Genomic DNA, 19,715 nt, shown 5'->3' with positions numbered 1-19,715 from the left:
GGCATGCAGGGCTGGTCTCCAGCAGGGATTTTAACACCAGCAGGTAGTGTGATCCAGCGTGTAGAGGTCTGGACAATTATACCAGAAGAGATCTACATTTGTGCTGAAACTTCATAGGTCCTCCTATATGATCTTGGGAACCCATTCCCCTCTTCAACCTTTATCTGCCTTCTCTTTTTAAGCACAGAAACTCTTCAGAGCTGCATGTGACACTTACTGTCACGCTACCACGCTGGACCCTGAGCCACACAGGAAATCCCAAGTGCTATCTGCCAGGATGAAGCTCTATCACAAGCCATAAATGTGATCTGTAAAGATGATGACCACACTGGGGACAATGAAAAGTTGTATCAATCAGATGACCAGCAGAGAAGGGAATTCTTCACCATGAACAGCATAAGCAGGCAAATAGCCTCTTCTAACTGGGCCTAGAAGAGAGTTCAGTCTCTCTTCCTATCCTACGAGAGAGTTATAGTACATATTCCCCTATCAGTAGTCCCAGAGGCAAAAAAAAAATATGAGCTAGAAATAAAGCGGTTCTGGCCACAACTTCCAAACAAATTGCTCAGGCCCTCTCTGGGGGTGAATCTGCACTGGCTTAGTTTGGCAGTCTTCATCTGGCTGGGGCTCAGAGGGCTTTTTGCTACCTCTTGTGCAGAAGATGTTACCCTAGTAAACTTAGCTCCCCTACAACACCCTGTTTTCTGAGCTGGAGCTCCCAAAATAAAACCCTTGCTAAATAGCAGAGAAGGACCTATCTATATAGTAGGTGAATTCAGTTCCTAAATGAGCTTATAGGCAGGAAAGAAGGATTTAAAATAAGAGACAGACAAGCCTTACATGTGATCACTCTTATGCTATCTGTCTGTTTTTTGTTTTGTTTTGTTTTGTTTTTGTAGATGATAATCCCACTCCACCAGCACCATTTGATCACAGGATTGTCTCAGCCAAAAGGGCAGGTATCAGCAGTTACTATAATGTCAGCAAGAATGAAATCCTGGGAGGGTAAGTCAAGCGAACCCAATCAACATAAAAACCAAGGCAAAAGTTTACAGCCAAGCACCCAGGGAGGTGAATGGAAGCAACATGCCTCACTAGAACTGAAGTAATGAAAGTCTAAGCTCTAGCCGTACATTAGAGAGGGATGAAAACAGGAGGCTGATTTCACTGCGTGAGTGGATTTGGATTTTGGCTGCAGGTTTGGCACCATCAGGCTTGGCTTGTATTTGGTATTATTCTAGGCCAGCCAGCTGCCCTCAGGCTTTATGATGGTGCTTGTAAGATGCTTAGTACTTTACATTGCAACCAGCAGGAGGCAGAGACATGGTGTAGCCTTTCTTCCTGCAGTGGATCCCATCCCTGGAAATACACAGATGTTTTCTACTAGATCAGTGAGCTAATTTGACAGGCCATGTAGTTCTCTGGTCTCCTGTGCTGCCATAATTTAAGAGAGAGTGATATTGTCATTTCTGATGGCAGCGTGGTCTTGGGTCAGTGTTGTTTCATCATAAAATCACAACTGTCCCTTGGAAGAGGAGGACGAGATAGAGAGAGGCAGATCGCTCACGTTAGTTATCATGCATACCGCATATAATGTTGGCTTCCCTGAGATTGCTGATAGCATGTTAAAAGCAGGCAGAGGTAATGCAGTGAGTATTAGTGAATCATATTTGTTGAATATCAGCTAGAACAGTGTGTGATTTTGGTGTGCTTAAGTGACTAGCAGCGGATCTAATTTACACAACAAAACAGCAGCACAACAATTCAAATGGAACGCAGTAGGGAGAGAGAGGATAGTTTCCTTTGTGTATAACCTAGATTACATTCAGGGCCAATACCAACACCACTGGATGAAATTTTTTCACTTTTTTCCCTAGAGGGCGATTTGGCCAAGTGCACAAATGTGAAGAGAAAGCAACAGGTCTCAAGCTGGCAGCCAAAATTATAAAAGCCAAAGGTGATAAACAAAAGGTTGGTAGAGCGTGATATGTGTCTTTTCCTCAGCTACACAGCAGACCATGACCAAGTGGCTCACAAGCTATCACACTCACAGGACCTGCTGGATTACCACTGGCTGCAGTTCTATTTACCTTCTCCTCCAGAACTGCTAGCAACTCATCAAAGTCCTCTTCAGGTTTTCTGGACTTTTTTTCTTCATTTTTCCAACTTCCTTTTAGCTCTTTGTGTTTCTTCAGCTTTTCTTTTTTCCTTTCTGCTGTCAATTCTATTAGCGCTTTCTTTAGTAGTAAAAATATGTCAGTCTGTGACATAACACATTGCCTCCCGAGCACACTCCAGGCTTTGCTGCAGTGACTTGGTGTCAATGACTTAGTGAGGGATGCTGATAGCAGGCATGGTTCGGGCTCCAGACCTCAACACAAATGCAGATGAGAAGAATTTATCATCTGGCCTGTTTTCCAAACCTCCTGGCCGTCTGGGTCTTGCTTTCACAGGAAAAGCGTGCGTAACGTTCTCTGTGTGACAGCTGTGTCATTAATGGTATTTAAGGGTAGGATTCAGCTCAGCTAACTGTGGATGTCTGAAGTATAACTGTCTGTGGCTAAGCTGGTCATCGAGACTCCCCTTGTAGTCATTGGTGAAAGACTGGCAGCTCCAGTGAGTGACTCAACCGATCCTAAACTACATGTCTAAAATAGTTGCACAAAATGGAGGTAACCATCTCTTTCCACTGATGGCAAAGGGAGGTTCTGAGGACTGTCCTAGACCTCTTTTACACAGCTTCATTTTGTATACCCAGAGCGAGGTGAAACAAATCCCATCCTGCCTTCCTCTTTTCCCCATCTCTCTGTGAACCCACCAGTTGTCTGTGTGTGCTCTCCTTCTTCCTCTCCCCTTCCTTTTCCCCCTGCCCAGCTTATTACTGAAGCAGTCCCCAGTCTGAGCTGTGAGTTCAGTCTAGTAGTGCCTGTAGCCTTGACTTCTGCCACCATAGGAGCAATCAAAGGAAAACCCTGGGGTTGCTTAGCCGGAGTGGAAACATGAAGATAATGTTGGTGTCCAGTTCAAACACTAACAATATGCTAGTTTGTGCAGCTTTCTTTGATAAAGGCTGCTGAAACAATAATACTCATTATTCTTTACAGGATGAGGTAAAGAATGAAATCAATGTTATGAACCAGCTGAACCATGTGAACCTCATCCAGCTGTATGATGCCTTTGAATCCAAAAATGACATTGTTCTGGTCATGGAATAGTAAGTATGTTGTTTTCTTTCTCTTTCTATCTTTACCACTTTTGCTGGAATTGTCCATTTCCTTTTTACTTTCTCCTGAAATTAGAAATGGAGCTGCTTACAGGTGGAAAGAGCATGTGAAAGAGGTTCCCAGGAACCAAAAATGGAATTTAAGAAAAGAAATGGAATTTAAGAAATGGCTTCCTGTGGAGCCATTTACAAATATTTTTCCAGTGATGTTGTCAGAAGATGCAAAGCCACTGCCCCATTTGAAGATAGATCTGTGTAATATAGCTTCTCTGTAGTTTCAAGCAATATACTTCATCTCCACTTAGAAACAGACCTCTCAATATCTAGTTCTGTGAGGCAAATGGAAAGGCACCTCACAATAGAGAGAAGCCATTTATACTGGGCGCCTGAATAGATCAAACTGTCTTTCATACTAGGTTATCATGCTACTTAGGCACAAAATAGCTGCCTTAAAGTTATGTCAAATAGATGTTATTTTAAGGAAGCCAAAAGATGTAATTAAAGAGGTGGCAGAAGGTACAAAGTTACACTGAGTTTCATTCTTCTGAACTTTCTCGGACGTTCCTCTGAATGTGGCCTACTTGAGTGGCGTATCACAAAAGCTACAGTTCTACCAGGAGTCATCTCCATTGTGATTTTAGACTGCTTCAGACTGAACTCTTGAATCATGTCCCTATTGAACTCTGAGGGAGGAGAGCACAGATTTAAATGCAAGTTCTCCAACATGTTGTCTTGATTTTCCATGGAACTTCATTAATTTCAATAATACAAATTTATATCCAAGTGAGCATAAGATCCAAAATTTGAGACTTTGGCATCTATCAATGAGTGGGAGACTTGACACATTGAGACTGGATCCTCTGACCTTGGAGAAGTTTAGGCCAGTACGCATCAGAACACAGTACTTAGGAGGTTCAGATCAGAGTCCAATCTCATATTGTAGATCCACCTCAGTCACCCTGGCTGTGAACGATTAAAAGTAATGGCATTTCAGACAGGTTGCTAGTACATATTCTGCGTTACTCTTAACCTCATGGGATTAAATTTGGGCTTGGTCACCACTTCATTATCTTTCTCTCAACAGTGTGGAAGGAGGAGAATTATTTGATCGAATTATTGATGAAAACTACAATTTGACAGAGATGGATACCATCTTGTTCATAAAACAGATCTGTGAGGGGATCCAGTACATGCACCAAATGTACATTCTTCATTTGGATCTCAAGGTACAGAATTGAGATGTATGTTTTGTGCAGTGACAGCTTGGATTCTACTGTGGAAATTCATTTGCCTAAGGATAGGCCATACAGCTTAGCTGATTCCCTTGGCAGAAACATCAGAGGGCCTTATTCTGATTTCCTTAAACCAGTGTGTATTTACTTTGATCACATTAATGTCAGTTAAATCATTACAGGAGTAAGGAAATTAGATGAGGATTTCAGTCGTATCATCAAGCTTCATAGCTCTGGAGTTTTCCGCTGGTTGATTTTACAGAAAACCCACAGCTGACTACAGTATTTTGCTATTTGTAATTTTGCTGTTTGCATCTCAAGATATTGTGCAAGTATTTTTAAATCAGCTGCACCAAATCTCTTCATATATGTCAACCATGGGGTAGGATTTATCCCCATTTTTACCAATCAGAAAGCAAGGCATGAGCGAAACTAAATTCAGGGTCATTCAGGGTCAGTGGAAACCTGGGATACCATTCTAAGGTCTGCATTACTCTATGATGGTCATGAAAAGGCATCAATAGTTAGCCAACTTAAGGGAAAGTACATTAAAATATGCTTGTAGAAATGAAAGTAACAAAAATAGCCAGTGGTTGATGTAACAAATACAGCCTGTCTGTGTTAGGTTAGGCAACAGCTGCCTGTGCAGCTGGAAGCCCAGAAAAGGGGCTTCCCCCCGCCTTTTTTATTTGTACCCTATTTTACAACAGGTACTTGCTTAGTTGTCTGCACTCTGCAATCATATACACAAGAAGTCCCTTCACTTTTTTTAAAAGCAAAACCAGTTGCGTGTTCTTATGCTAGCTGATTACTAAAGGTTAACTGTCACCCTTCAAAAAACATTTGTTGCAGAGATATTTTTTCGTTAGACTACACATTTGAGATGAGTCTTCCTCCCTCTCCAAGTTCTTGTCAAATAAAAGACTTGTTTCTTAACCTCTCTTTAGTGAAAAAAATAAAAAGGGATGATGTCTTTAGATTTATGGCTGGCTGTAAAGCTCCATGATGATCCCTGAGTTTTACAACAAAGCAAAAAGAAATAAAATGTGCACAGGAGGGTTTTCTCTTTGGTGAGGTTTTTATTACTGCTGCTGTTTTTGGTATGCAATAACAGAGTCAATACACTATATCTTTAATGTTGGTACTTGTTGAATATATATATATATATATATTGTTGAACTGATTAAGCAAATGAACAGATGCCTATTGGGATGTGCTTCAGTTGCTTATCAATGACCAGATTCACATTTCTCTTTCTTTATAAATATCCAATTGCCTAGAAACCTGTGAAGCAGAAGTCTCCCATCACATCCTCATAGGGGAACTCAGGAAGTGTGGGTTGGATGAGTGGACGGTGAGGTGGATTGAGAACTGGCTGGATGGCCGAGCTCAGAGGGTTGTGATCAGTGGTGCAGAGTCTAGTTGGAGGCCTGTAGCCTGTGGCGTCCCCCAGGCGTCAAGACTGGGTCCAGTCCTGTTCAATGTATTATTCATCAGTGACCTGGATGAAGGCACAGAACGCACTCCCAGCAAGTCTGCTGATGATACTAAACTGGGGGGAGTGGCTGACACACCAGAAGGCTCTGCTGCCATTCAGAGGGACCTGGACAGGCTGGAGAGATGGGTAGAGGGGAACCTCCTGAAGTTCAACAAAGGCAAGTGCAGGGTCTTTCACCTAGGGAAGAATAACCCCATGCACTAGTACAGGCTGGGGGTTGACCTGCTGGAAAGCAGCTCTGCAGAGAAGGACCTGGGAGTGCTGGCGGACAACAAGTTAAGCATGAGGCAGCAGTGTGCCCTTGTGGCCAAGAAGGCCAAGGGGATCCTGGGGTGCATGAGGCAGAGTGTTGCCAGCAGGTGGAGGGAGGTGATCCCGCCCCTCTACTCAGCCCTGGTGAGGCCTCACCTGGAGTACTGTGTCCAGTTGTGGGCTCCCCAGTACAAGAGAGACATGGCACTACTGGAGAGAGTCCAGCGGAGGGCTACAAAGATGATGAGGGGACTGGAGCATCTCTCCTATGAAGAGAGGCTGAGAGGGCTTGTTCAGCCTGGAGAAGAGAAGACTGAGAGGTGATCTGATTAATGTCTACAAGTATCTGAAGGGAGGGTGTCAAGAGGATGAGGCCAGACTCTTCTCCGTGGTGCCCAGGGACAGGACAAGAGGCAACGGGCAGAAACTGAAACACAGGCAGTTCCGTCTGAACATGAGGAAAAACTTCTTTCCTGTGAGGGTGACCGAGCACTGGCACAGGTTGCCCAGAGAGGTAGTGGAGTCTCCTTCCCTGGAGTTATTCAAAACCCGCCTGGACGTGATCCTGTGCAATGTGCTCTAGAGGACCCTGCCTGAGCAGGGATGTTGGACTAGATTACCTCCAGAGGTCCTGTCCAATCTCAGCCATTCTGTGCTTCTGTGACTTGGAGGGACGTATGTGTTTTGTTCTTGAAGATGGCACAGTTTGAGTATGAAGTCAAAATGCTGGCAAAAAAGACACATATGCATCCAAGAAATTCTTCCCAGAGACCTCTCTCTTCACATGCTAGCCCACAATGCCTTCTCCCTTCTGTTTTGCTAGTTCACAGAATGTTGTCACTAACAGATGAGTTTGGGGAAGAAAGCATGAAATAGCAAGAAATTCATCCTGGCCATAATAATCCAGGACCATAAAAATCTGTGGACATACAGAGTCCTACATGTAAAATGAATTAGTGATGGTGACAAAGGTTAACTAATGTTTTAAGTGGTGAGGGCTGTTTTATTTCAAAGAGGACTCAACGAGCAACAAGGCAGAGTGGCTATAAATCTGCTGGCAGTGAATATGAGACTCTATTTTAGGTATTTACATTTCAAAGACAATTGGCCAAAATCTGTTCTCAGTCACTTCTGTATGAATATGGAGTAATTCTATGGAAGCTACTGGATTCCTACCAGGGAAGTGAAGAGCAGCATTTGGCCTTAATGAAAGTCCACTGAGATTTAACCTGTGAATCCCACCTTTCACTAAAATATCTGAGAAAAGTGTAAAGTTGATGTGACTACCCTGGTATATCAGTGTTAAATCAGACAGTTACTGCCAGAATACTCATGAACTCAGAAACTTGAGGGTGTAAGATAAACTTCAAAGCCCAGCAAAATAATTTTTTTTCAAAAAAATTCCAATGTCAGCTCATTAAGGTCTGTAAAATCACAATGCCAGCATCCTTAAACTCTCTTTGGAAGCTTGCATTCTCTGTTCCACTTCCCCTAATGAGTTCTTTATCTAAACTGCTGCCTTTTGTCAAATTGAAAAGCTAAGAAGAAAAAGCAGTTATAAAGCACAGAATGCGCAACCCCATCTGCCATGTGACAGCAGTGGGAAGTACCCATGCAGAGAAATCTGCCCAAGGAGGAAAGCAAAAGGTGCTTATGAAATGTTTGCAATGTTTTCAGTGTTTTTTCCCCTACAGTTTACTAAAAGTCCAGTTTGTCACTCTTGTTTCTCATTGAAGTGTTTTCCGCTTTCTCTTGGCAGCCTGAGAATATCCTCTGTGTGAACCGAGCAGCAAATCAAATAAAAATTATTGATTTTGGATTGGCAAGAAGGTACGTGCATGTGATCTTGCTAATGGTAAATGGATTAGGAAACAATGAAAAAGGTATTACATCTCTGCAATGACACATTTGATACAGAACAGTCTCCTGCTGTTATTGGAACAAGTTTAATGTGGCTCTTTTAACTAGGGGTATCTTTTAGTAAGGAATGTTTCCTGTTGATTAAAAAATATTAATTTTGAAGACTTTTTTCAGCTGGAAGGTCAAAAGAGGGCTGGTTCTGATTGGGCATGTATGGGTATACTGGAACAGATAGAATGGACAAAACCAATGGTCAGTCTTGTCTGGTCTCTTGCCTTCAAAGTTATGGGATTCTTCAGGAGAAGGTTTAAGGGACCATCGGGGCTGTTAGGATATAACCTATGCTATATCATTTGCTAGCTTAGTCAGACATCATAACCTCAATGAAGGATTTACTGGTTAAAAATTCCAGGCCTGTGATATGGAGAGGGCCCAAAATGATAACAGCTGTCCTAAGGAGTCCTTGAAATCTGAGTTTTTTTTTCCTGTCTCCTATTGTGTAGCAGTTGGTATAAGTGTGAAGTATGAAAAAAATCTTGCAAACATTTTTCATTTGTATGTATGGGTATATTTATTTTTTACTTTGTACCTCTGTTTATCCTTGTTTTTCTTCTGAATGTTCTGGATGCTTCTGAAATCCTGTGAAGTGCTACATAACTTATGATACAATTTGAATTACAGCTGTAATTGTTGTCCTTTGTTAATGTTTCCATTGCCTAGATATAAACCCAGGGAAAAACTTCGAGTTAACTTTGGGACTCCAGAATTCCTTGCACCTGAAGTTGTGAATTACGAGTTTGTCTCCTTTCCTACAGACATGTGGAGTGTAGGAGTCATTGCTTATATGCTGTAAGTAGGATTTCAGTCTCTTCTGTGTACACTATTACTATGTTGAAATGTGTCAGTCATCCAAATTCACTTATATTGGAGGACAAACAGACAGACAGATAGATAGATACAAAGTTTGTACCTAAAAAAGCACCAAAGTCTCTACCTAAAATAGAAAACATAGGCCTCTTTCCAAATTCTTTGTTCAGGAATCGCTCCCCTCTTCCATTCACCATTAACTTTTCTTTACTGTTTCTTTGCACATCTCTCATGAGCATTTGGGCATCACGCTTCCAGAATAATATGGACCACTTGGAAAGTTCCCAGTAGGTATGTGCAAGAATGATCAGAGGTCTAGAACATATGACCTAACATGAAAGATAGTAATGCTTGATTTATTTAATTTAGAGGGAAGATGAGTGGTTACTTTATTTAAACATGTAAGTAGAAGAGAAAATGGGAATGGTCTGGAGATTTTCTTAGCCAGTAACATGTTGCAAGGTAGGGCCAGGAGTAGCAGAACAGTCTCAGATGGGACATCAGCGATCATGTACAGGAAGAGGAAATGACAAAAGGAGTAAACGTATTTATTTTTAATTTAGACTGAGTGGATTGTCTCCTTTTTTGGGTGATGATGACAATGAGACTCTCAACAATATCCTGGCTTGTAGATGGGATTTTGAGGATGAGGAATTTCGAGGTGTTTCTGATGAGGCCAAAGATTTTATCTCAAAGCTTCTCATCAAGGAAAAATGGTATGTAATCCTTCTCTCTTTGAAATGTACATTTCATGCCATCATGTCACACGGCTGTCACTTGTACTGCTCAATTGCAGAACTATCAGGACTTAACAAAGTTTTTGTACGTCCAGGTGGAATATTACAATGCTATCTCATTGATGTTGTTCATAATGTACATAAAATGCCCGAAAGTTACCTGATTTTGTTTTTTCTGTGAAGCAGAAAAACCTTTCTAAGCTTTCCAGTTTCATGCATGAGCTGCAATCTGATATAAAGTGTACTACAACCACAGCATTCCATGATGGCAGAACACATGACCAGTAGGAGGTAACTGTTAAATTGTAAGATTCTAGGAAAAACACTTAATAGCTTTTTGGTTTTCCTTTAGCTGGAGAATAAGTGCAACTGCTGCCTTAAAACACCCATGGTTTTCAGACCACAAGCTCCACTGCAGACTCCAGGTTCCTAAATTTGAATATCCTTGTGCGCTGTAAATCTGCTGTTTTCTTTTTGTGTTGCCACATCACTATTTGCTTTGACATTTTTCTCCTATGTTTTTGAGTGTGTGCTGCTGCTGCTGTATTTCTTGCCACTGTGAGCCATGTGTCTCTTTGCTTTTATTTAGTTGTTATAGTTTGCATGCTCACACTTGCTCATGGGTTCTTGCATGTCTGGCAAGAAATATAGGGTCATGCGATTGTTATGTGTTGCCGAGTGGATCCATGTCTTAGCAAAATGAGGCTGTTTACAAAACAAGCTTTGAACTACTATATGTTCAAAGGGGGAGTTTTCCAGTTTGGGGTGGTTCTGCTTACTACTTTGAAAATCCTTTCAGGATCTCCTGAAGTTCCATATAAGTGCTCTTAGATTTCTTCCTACTTCTTCCCAAAAGATACCTTTCCCAGTAGAGCCAGAAGCCTCAGCCAGTGCATATATTTGTACTTAAGCACCTTCTTGACCTTTGAAGATAGCCAGCGTAGTGGTCATCACAAAGGAAGTAGTTTTTTCAGGTGAAAAAAATCCATTTGGCCGAGTTGGAGGGTCAACATGTTTTTAAATAGTTTTCATTATTCCCCTTTTAAGGAGCCAGTAAGTTTGGGAGATTCAAACTGTTGATGAGCTTGCTGTTGGCTGAATCTAAGTCAGTCCAGTCTGGTTCAAGAGAGGATCAATTTAAGCAGATTCTAAAATTTTTATAGCATTTGAAGCACAATATTCCCTTCCTCCATTGCAAACAAAGCACATCTGTGTTAGATAAAATAACAGCTGCAGTGCCTAGCATGTACATGTCAAGGTGCCTTTTGAATTAGAGCCATCATTAAGAATTAGTAGACCATATTATTAATCAATAAAATAATCGTACTAAAACAAAAAGATCATGACAATAGTCCAACAGCAGTAGCTCTGTTGATGAGGTGTTGTGTTTTTTGGGCTGAGAAGTTTCCTGGAAGTTATGTTCTTGAGAGATGCTTCTGTTACACAGAGTAAGGATAACAAGTAGTATAATGGGAAATAATAAGAATCAAATAAAATATTATAATTGCAATTGAAGTATAATTTTCATGAAAATTGCCCAGAACAGTAATTCCCATGAGATTATAACAAGACTTATAAATGTGCATATAGAGTAAAAATACAAGAGTTTGTCACAGGTAGGTATCTCTTTAGAAAGATCCATAGGATACTTGTGATTCTGTTAGTAGGGCTCCAGTGAAGACCTGATGCCTGAAACCTGGGGGACAGGCTGTTTTTTTCAAATGTTACAAGAACATGAGCTGCTCACCTGGTGGGGTGCTTGTCTTCTCCAGTTCTCTGCTGTGGAAACCCTACCCTAACAGAAGCCTTACAACTCATTTCATCCTTATAGCTCCTCTCCTGTTCAGGCTTCTTCTGCTTTACATGATAGCTTTACTAAACATGCTGATGTTGCAGTGTTCTGCCGTTACCTTAATTAGAAGTAAGATGTGATTGATCCTCAATTAACGTTTCCTATAATGGCATCTTTATTTCTTTTTTCTTTCTTCCTTCCTAGAAGAAGGCTAAAGGTGACTGTGTGTCCCCAGCACTTCTGGCTCAGTAACCTCTCTGAAAGAGCTGCCAAACAGAAGGTTTGTTTCAGGCCCTGAGTGTTTCTTCAGACATAAATGCTGTAGCCCCTGTGGAAGGGATCAGTGGGAGGCGAAAAACCCTGCATAGTCCAAACTGCACAGTCCAAAATGTATTCACCACCAACATCCTCACTGTTGTTTGGAAAGCATCCAAAATATAAACTGGCCGTATCACTTATACTGAATCACAGCACTGTGCAAAACGCCTTATGTATACGAAGCCATATGTGCTGCAAACCCTGGCCATTTTAAAGGAATAGTTATGCTCCCACTGACTCTCATGAGGCAGGATTTCACCCAATAACTTTTCAGTGCTGAAAGCGTTCAGGTTTTCATGTTGTGGTTAGGAGTATGGTTTAAAAAGCGAAGAAATATGAAAAGTAATTACTTTTTAGCAAAGGCACAGGCCAGACCCTCCGGGCAGTTCCAGTAACTGTAGTGGAACGAAAGTGAGGTGTCCCTTAAAAGAAGTTGCTCGACACTTTTGAGGAGTGGCAATCAATTCCAACCAGGCACCTCTTTTAGCCTGTAGCAACCAGAGCAATTTTGACAAAGTGCATTCTGTCCTTTTTCTGGGTCCCTGTCTTTGCCCTTTCGTTAACAACCACTTCATTAGTGGTTCTCAGGCTGGGTTTGTTGCCTCCCCTAGGGGGGTCAGGGCGACATAAGTCTGCTCTCATGTTCTGTCCGTGGTCTTTGACCAAAGCATACTCACTCAGCCACTATGAAATCAGGCTGCTTCAGACAGCACAGTATCTCCATAAACCAGTACACTCATTCCCACAGCCCATTTTATGAACTACCACAGAAACTGGTGCCTCTGCTGCAGGACCATGGGAACCGTTCAGTTTCTGGAGGCATCTCAGGGCAAAATGCAGTGGAGGGTCAAGACGTGAACAAGACTGAGAACACACACATTGTAATAACCACTTCCTTTTAGCCTTGCATCACAAGTAATAACCAGGACACCAAATAAAAGGAGTCCACTTTTCACTGAGTGCAAGTTTTTAATGCTGTCATCGTTCATGGTCTGCTTGATGGTGCAAGGGATGTGCTGGGTTTTGCTTGCAACACGTTTTGTCCAGAAACATCTAAAAAAGAAAGATTATTATCAGAGGTTGAAATCTGTGTTGTTTCACTAAGTATAAGATCTGAGCAGATCTTATGCTGTGTACTGTAGTAAAACACAAGTTAATGAGCTTTAAATGAGCTATCTCAGGTACTTGAAGCTGCCTTTCCATGGCAAGCTGGAGGTCAGTGAGGGCTAAAGTACCATTATTGTCTCTCGTACTTGCTATTCGAAGCTACAGGTACAGTCATGTCCCAGCATCAAGGTGCCTAGTGGGAACCGAGCCAGGATACCTCTTTGTGATGCTCAGCGTTCATCCCCAGTTGACTGGTGCTGAACCAGGTTACATGAAGCTTTGGTCCACTCACCTGTGTGCTTCTACAAAGGAACTTTCAAAACTAGTCCTATCTTTCCCATTTCAAGCTACCAACTGCGCAGCAACGAAATGTTGAAAATTCTCTATCGCTAATTCAGGAAACGCTGTATTACACAATTTTCTATGACAACCAAGATCACCTTTGAGATAAATGGATTGTCCATCAGCAGGCAAAATAATTTTCAAATAAACCTTTTATAGCTTTGTAATGTAGTAACCTATCCATGATCTTACCTGCAGGAAAATCTGGTTTCTGGCTTTTGCAGCGTTATTTCCTCTGCATGTGTTTTTCTTTTGGGAGTTTATTTCAGTTTAATTAATGAGTGTATCTGAAGTCATAGCAGTGCTTTGTTTTTAAAGAATCCCTTTAAGTAGAGTGGTTACCACATTTAACCCAAAATAATATGCTCAAGTGCCAGCTGATTTTGAGCTGGCATCAAAAATGCTTGCAGTGGTAAGACAAACAAATGGAGAGGTTTTGCGCGCTGCCTCTCTGTGCTGTGATCTGGATGACAAGAGCGGCAAAAAAGCAAAGTAGCTGCATTTCAAGAGAGACCTCCAGAACCATTTCTTCATTTCACAGAGAGGCCTTGTCTTTTTGGTATTATATAAAACATTTCACAAATAGGCTGGCTGCAGGAACCCTTTGTAAGCAAGACGTTTCAGCACTGCTTTGTTTTGCTCATGCACAAAGAAACCACCATGTGGTTGTCCTAGAATGCGTAACCAAATGAAAAAGTGTACTGCTGAATTAACTGGATTCTTGTTTTGTTTATTTTGCAGAAAAGCTGCTGTGTGGTTACTGCTGCTAAGAGATTTGAAAATATCAGCAGTCTTGGTGCTTTAGCCCCCTGCCATGACCCAGACTTTTACTAAACGGACCAACAGCACTTTAGCTGCAGGACAAGTCCAAGCATTGCTGAGCTGCTTCCTCTCTATTCAGCTATCAAAAGAGGGAAAGTATTTCTGCAGTTTGCAGGAAGGTGTTTTTGCTTGAACACCGTGTTCTCCATGGCCGATTATGCTACTTTAATTTGGATTCACAATGATCTTTTTTTCTGTCTTGTCTTTCATCCTCATTTAGCTATCAAAGGCTCCTTAAAGTTCAAATTAGGATGTTTAATTAGCTGTTTCTCATCTCAACCCAGAAGACAACCTGTCACTGCGTTAGATTTGTAGCCAAGGTTAATTTGAGACAGAAATCAAATTGCTATACAAAAAAAAAAAAGACAGCCAAGATAAAGCTGTATTATGCAGAAGATTTGAAGTCTGATTTTCCTGTCACGTTAAAATGAGCTAAGAATTAACTTGACTGAAGTTAAAGCCATGTTAATATAATATCAATGGAAGTGAGAAATAAGGCTCTCCTTGCACATAGGTGAATTTTCTGCATCTATGATACACTTTAGGTTTTCCTAGCCTGCTACATTACTGTTGTTTTAAGTGCCATTGGGTTAATTAAACAAGTAAGAAAACCAGGTACTACTCAATCATACCCATACAGACTGTGCTCTCCAATACACAAGCGTTATTCAGAGTTATTTTAACAGATGATGATTTTACAGCAGTTACTTTGTTTAATGCTAATAGGACCAGGTAAGACTACTGGCACAGAAGAGAGTCAGTCCTCTGCTCTTACGACCTCTGGCTACAGGCCGAACTGAAAATCATCTGCTTTTCTGAACTGTTTTCTTTTCTTTTTTTGCTTCCAAGCCACTCTGATTCGTTAACTAGGAAACAAAACTAGGAGTCAAAACAGCTGAAATCTTTACCTGATATTGTCTTGAGTATGGCCCATCTTCAAGTCAATCTGAGTCTTAGTTGCCTAGGCTGTGAAGTAAAAATACTAAGTCTTATTCCCTGCTGTATATGGCTTTCTGATCGCTTGGTTTCAGTACTACATAAATGCAGAGTATAATGATTGTTTTATTTCATGATGCTGATATATTGCGGTGCCTTTAGATTTTCTTTGGTTAATTGAGTTCTGATCAAGCTACACATTAACGTAGCCATCTGAATATATTTATCTATACATTTCATAGATATTTATATTTAAATAATATATTTTGTTAAAGGGGATCAACACAAAGATAAAACTTAACAGTGTTATTCATCACCACCCAATGAATTGTTTTTCATACTTTTTTCATACGTCCTTTATGAATTGCATTAATATATGAAATAAAAGGGGCCTATTAATGGGACATCATGGCCATGACAGTCTCTATGACCAGTTTGATCTAATGTTTTAAAGCCATTGTAGTAGCTCTGTTAAGATCACTCCTGTAAATGGGCTTCTTACAGCTATGAAACCTAAGAAACCTAAGAAATACTGATGTGTTGTATTACTTGTTGCAACTATGTGAGTACCTTTACTACTAGTGCACAATGAAAGAATCATGATATAACTGTGGGATACCATATAGAGCATTATGACCTTCAGAGCTTTATTCATAGTCTTAACTAAAGTAAAATTCCACTAATACAAAAGGAAGTTTCTCTAAGAAAAGACTAAGTGGCTTCAAAGCAAGAAAATCAGGATATGACTTCTATCAATGCACTGGGCTGCTTATGTTTAGTCACCATTCATGTTTGCTGGTGCAAAATAAACAGAAAATCTACCAGGCACCTTTCTGTTAAGGTTGGAATTCCTGCTGCTATTCTGACTGCCTGCAAGTTAATGTTAGCTTCTTGTACAATGAACACGTCAACAATCAGACTGAAAAACGGTAGGCTAACTTTGGAATGGCAAGATTTCATTATGCACTTTAGTGCCAGTGTTATAGGATTGCATTTGGGATTTTGTTTTTCCTGTGAGGGGCTTTTACATAAGCATGAATAATCTGCATGTTATTTTGAATTTTGGTAACTATGCTAAAATTACAGTGGGTCTGTATTCTTATCTGCTTTATTGCTCAGTTGAATTAAGATAATTTAATACTTGTGGATATGTACATCTGAGTAGTTATTAAAAGCTTAGTGCAATAAAGATAAGGCCGATGTTAGAATGCTTTGCACTGCATCAGCCACAGTTCCTCCAGGTCTTGCCCATTAACTGCCCCACTACTTCATCCTTAGAACAGCTCCTGTAGCAGGGGATAAAGTTGAGCGGGGTCAGCTGGAAGAGGCTTTACTGAGTGCTTTTCTGAGCTGGTGCAGCTGAAGGTGCCAGCTGGTGCCCAGAGTCTAGCACAAGCAAAGGCCTTGCAGGTGTTCAGCACAGGAGGAAAAAACCCAAGCATACTTCTTGTTGTTGCCCCAGAGGCACTCCAACAGCAGCAGTGTAAGTCAAAAGGGAGGTATGTGCATAAGCAAGGTCATTATTGCTAACGAGGCTAAAATAATGACACTACTGTATAATTTTTACTGCTGTGTATAGCACTGTATCTGAGAAAGATGCCTCCAGAGATGTTCATCTGTGTCTTTTCTTGCTGTTATAATTTAGTGAAATAATACTTTAGACAGCTCTTTTTCAGTGGCTTTCTAAAGGCTCATTCTGTCTCATTGCACTTTGAGCTGCATGGTGTTTTGTGTGTGTGTGTGTGTGTGTGTGTGTGTTCAGGTTTGTTGTTGGTTCTTTTTTCCCTTAAATACATTCTATAATGACTAATAGCTAAAGACTACTATATTAAATTATTGCTTTGACATATCATTATGGATTTTCTACTAGGTAAAGGAAGTGCGTCTGTGTGAGTTTGCTTATTGATCTTTTTTGTTGCATAGTGGCTTAACAGATTTAATTTGGAAACTGTGAATTACTTGTGCCTGAGAGCAGGTTTGGGTATGAAGGGCACTTTACTAGCTGTGGTTACTCCATTTAGCTGTATACCCACAGATAGTCAGAGATGGCTGCAGGTACTACAATCATAACCAGGGAACAGAATGATATAAAAATATCAGTTATGGTGGAAGTGGTAGAGTGTCAAAATGCATATTTGGTCTGTGTATGCCACTGTATTTTTCCTGATACGTAAAAATTAAAGGCCCTATCATGGGGTTACAGTTAGCCCACGTGATGACTTGACTCTCAAGTTTGCACACAGACTCCCCGCCGGACTGCAGAAAGGAAAACAGCTTTCTGTTCACATAGGCAACTTTATCAATAAAATTATATGGTGACTATTTTATAGCGATGACCTGTAGGAATTCACTGGAAGTTGAAGGGGCTCAGTAACTGACAAATTTTCCTAGGGTCTCAGAGAAGCATGAGTTTACATTTCAGACACTGAAAGGCAGCCATCATCTGATGCCTATAAGAATTATAATGCTGTTATTCCCATTTCTATAGATACAGCAGAGAGACGAAGCTAGAGAAAATCTGAAAGAGATTTACCGAAGATATATTTGAGTAGACTAATATTAGCATCACGATTAGAACCAAACTCATTTTGGCTCAAGGTGGAACACTAGCAGCTGTTCAGCTTGTTTTACATGTTGAATATCGTGGAGGCTATGAAATGGGTAAACCTCCTTTACCACAGAAAGATATCTATATTTACCATATTCATAGTTGTGGGATCCTGCACCCCTTCGCTCCTCTGAGTACCCTCACGGTATAAGCAGTTGGCAATCTGTGATAATCCAGTTTGGAGATGACAACAGCAGCTGTTTAAAAAATTTTGTTTTTTCCAGATTCCTTCTTATGCCAGAAGCTGAATAAAGTTAAAGCCTAAGCTGAATTCTGCTATAAGTTGTCCTAACCAGTATTAACAATGCAGCTTCACAGAATTAAATGAGGGGAAGTGTTTAGTCCACCTTTTTGAAGTGAGTAGCACAAGAGCCCAGTTTAAATACCCCCTCCCCACCAAAAAACCCTACTTTGTTCCAGTATCAAGAAATAGTTAAAATAAAAGGAACGTTTATTTTTAATAGTTAAGGAAGTTCAGTCAAGATACAGTTTTCTGCAGTGGTAAAACTGCTGCAGTAAGGGTCAAGATATTTTACCATCTTCCTGTTTGCAATTTAATGGTGGCATTACAAATTGCTGACAGTGTCTTTAGTGCAAAATAGCCCCCACCAGCAGGATTTCTGAGAAACGCAACTGTTTGTCAGCTCTTCTTCACTGACAGGGATCTGAAAACATCCCATCCCCTGCCTGTGGCCCCTCCAGTGAACTTCTTAGCTTGTGAACTTTCAGTATGTGATAACGACTGCAGTTTTGCTTTAGCATCTCAACCCACAGCAGTGATGAGCGAACACTAGTGTTCCAAATTCGTTCCTGCTTTCCAGCAGGATGCTGCATCTTTACGTATTACTTTTGCCATCACCAATATATACTTGTCATGGTGTCTCGTGTGAACGAAACTAAACATTGCATGAATCCAATTAGGAACATTAGGCTGTTTCACCTTCCATGAAGGCTTAATAGCTGAACACCTAACTACCTGTTTTAAATATTAAATGAAGACTGGTAGAAATAACTCTTTGTAAATATGTTGTTTAGCTACATCAATAGAGCTAGTGATCCCATTTGGATGCAGCATAACTCATGCTTGTATACCCCACAGCAAACTTCTCTTAAAGTTAGATGACAGGCATATTGGAAGTAAATGATGAAGCAGGTGGATTTTTACATTATATCATTTTGGTTTGCACATCTAGTTTTGTAGATTAACACATGTAACTCTAGTATGTGTTCTTTTGTGAAAAACAGAGCAGTCTTGTAAACAGATGATTGAAGAATAAATGCTGATTTTGTTTACTCCAGGGTTGTTTGTTGGCTGTATTCAACGTGCCTGTCATTTACACTAGTAAGTAATTGAAAGAAACAGGGCCTTTCCCCTGACTATTAGCTTTGAAGGTCTTTTTAGATATGCAAAGATATAAGAAGAGTATTTTTCATTGAAACAGATAAAGATGCCTTAGTCGAAGGTCCGTTCAAGCTCACAGCTTGTACTCACCCCTCAACTCTTTCTGCAAATAACTAGGGCTTGAGGTACTCTCAGCTGAACTCTTGCTGCAAGTCCTTAGACCAGGTCACTAAAAGAAAGAAAAAAAAAAAGATTGCTAAAATTTCTGATACTTACTCAGTAAAAGGAGCTGGTGTCACTCTTTCCTTCCTAAATGATTACACTTTTGACAATTGGCTTCTTACTAAGTATTGCTGTCTGAAGAACATATTTTCACCTTATGCCATCAAGGAGTTTATTGACTAATAAAACAGCCAGAACAGAAGAAACGTTTTCTACAGGGTTAGACCCACCTTAAACTAGTTCGGCTAGCAAGCAAATGAAAAGTAAGACCAAAAAAAAAAAAAAAATTGAAGGAAAATTTTATGGGATGAGAAAGCAGGAACAACTTTTCACTGGCACTGGCCTATGTTCAGTAAGGCCATGTTAAGTAAGTATCACTTTTCTGCACAGTTTATATGCAACTTTAACTGCAACACTTGAGTTGATCAAATTCATTAACTGCAACTCATTTACCATGCTTGAGGATCAACTTTGGTTTCTCACTCTGGAAGGCTCCTATTCAATATCAGCCTGTATTTGATGAGTCTGAACTTTCCAGGGCTAAGATCTAAGGATGT

The 19,715-nt window shown here is 40.5% G+C and overlaps 1 protein-coding gene across 2 annotated transcripts in view; it reads left to right on the top strand.

Annotated features, from left to right (window-relative positions):
• MYLK4 (myosin light chain kinase family member 4) overlaps nt 1-18,838 on the top strand; it is an 88,364-nt gene extending 69,526 nt beyond the window's left edge. Inside the window, exons 6-15 of one of the 2 annotated variants that reach the window (XM_068932001.1) lie at nt 900-1,005; nt 1,878-1,971; nt 3,105-3,214; nt 4,308-4,449; nt 7,965-8,035; nt 8,786-8,914; nt 9,496-9,648; nt 10,022-10,094; nt 11,669-11,741; nt 13,970-18,838. In XM_068932001.1, the coding sequence (XP_068788102.1) occupies nt 900-1,005; nt 1,878-1,971; nt 3,105-3,214; nt 4,308-4,449; nt 7,965-8,035; nt 8,786-8,914; nt 9,496-9,648; nt 10,022-10,094; nt 11,669-11,713 (923 nt within the window). In that variant the 3' untranslated portion in view covers nt 11,714-11,741; nt 13,970-18,838. Of the gene's footprint in view, nt 1-899; nt 1,006-1,877; nt 1,972-3,104; nt 3,215-4,307; nt 4,450-7,964; nt 8,036-8,785; nt 8,915-9,495; nt 9,649-10,021; nt 10,095-11,665; nt 11,742-13,969 lie in introns of both variants that reach the window. The other variant, XM_068932000.1, reaches the window with a different exon arrangement.
• The last annotated feature ends 877 nt before the right edge of the window (nt 18,839-19,715 follow it).

This window comes from Struthio camelus, chromosome 2 (genome assembly GCF_040807025.1).
Source record: "Struthio camelus isolate bStrCam1 chromosome 2, bStrCam1.hap1, whole genome shotgun sequence".
NCBI lineage: Eukaryota > Metazoa > Chordata > Aves > Struthioniformes > Struthionidae > Struthio > Struthio camelus.
This window is presented reverse-complemented; position numbering and strand designations above follow the sequence as displayed.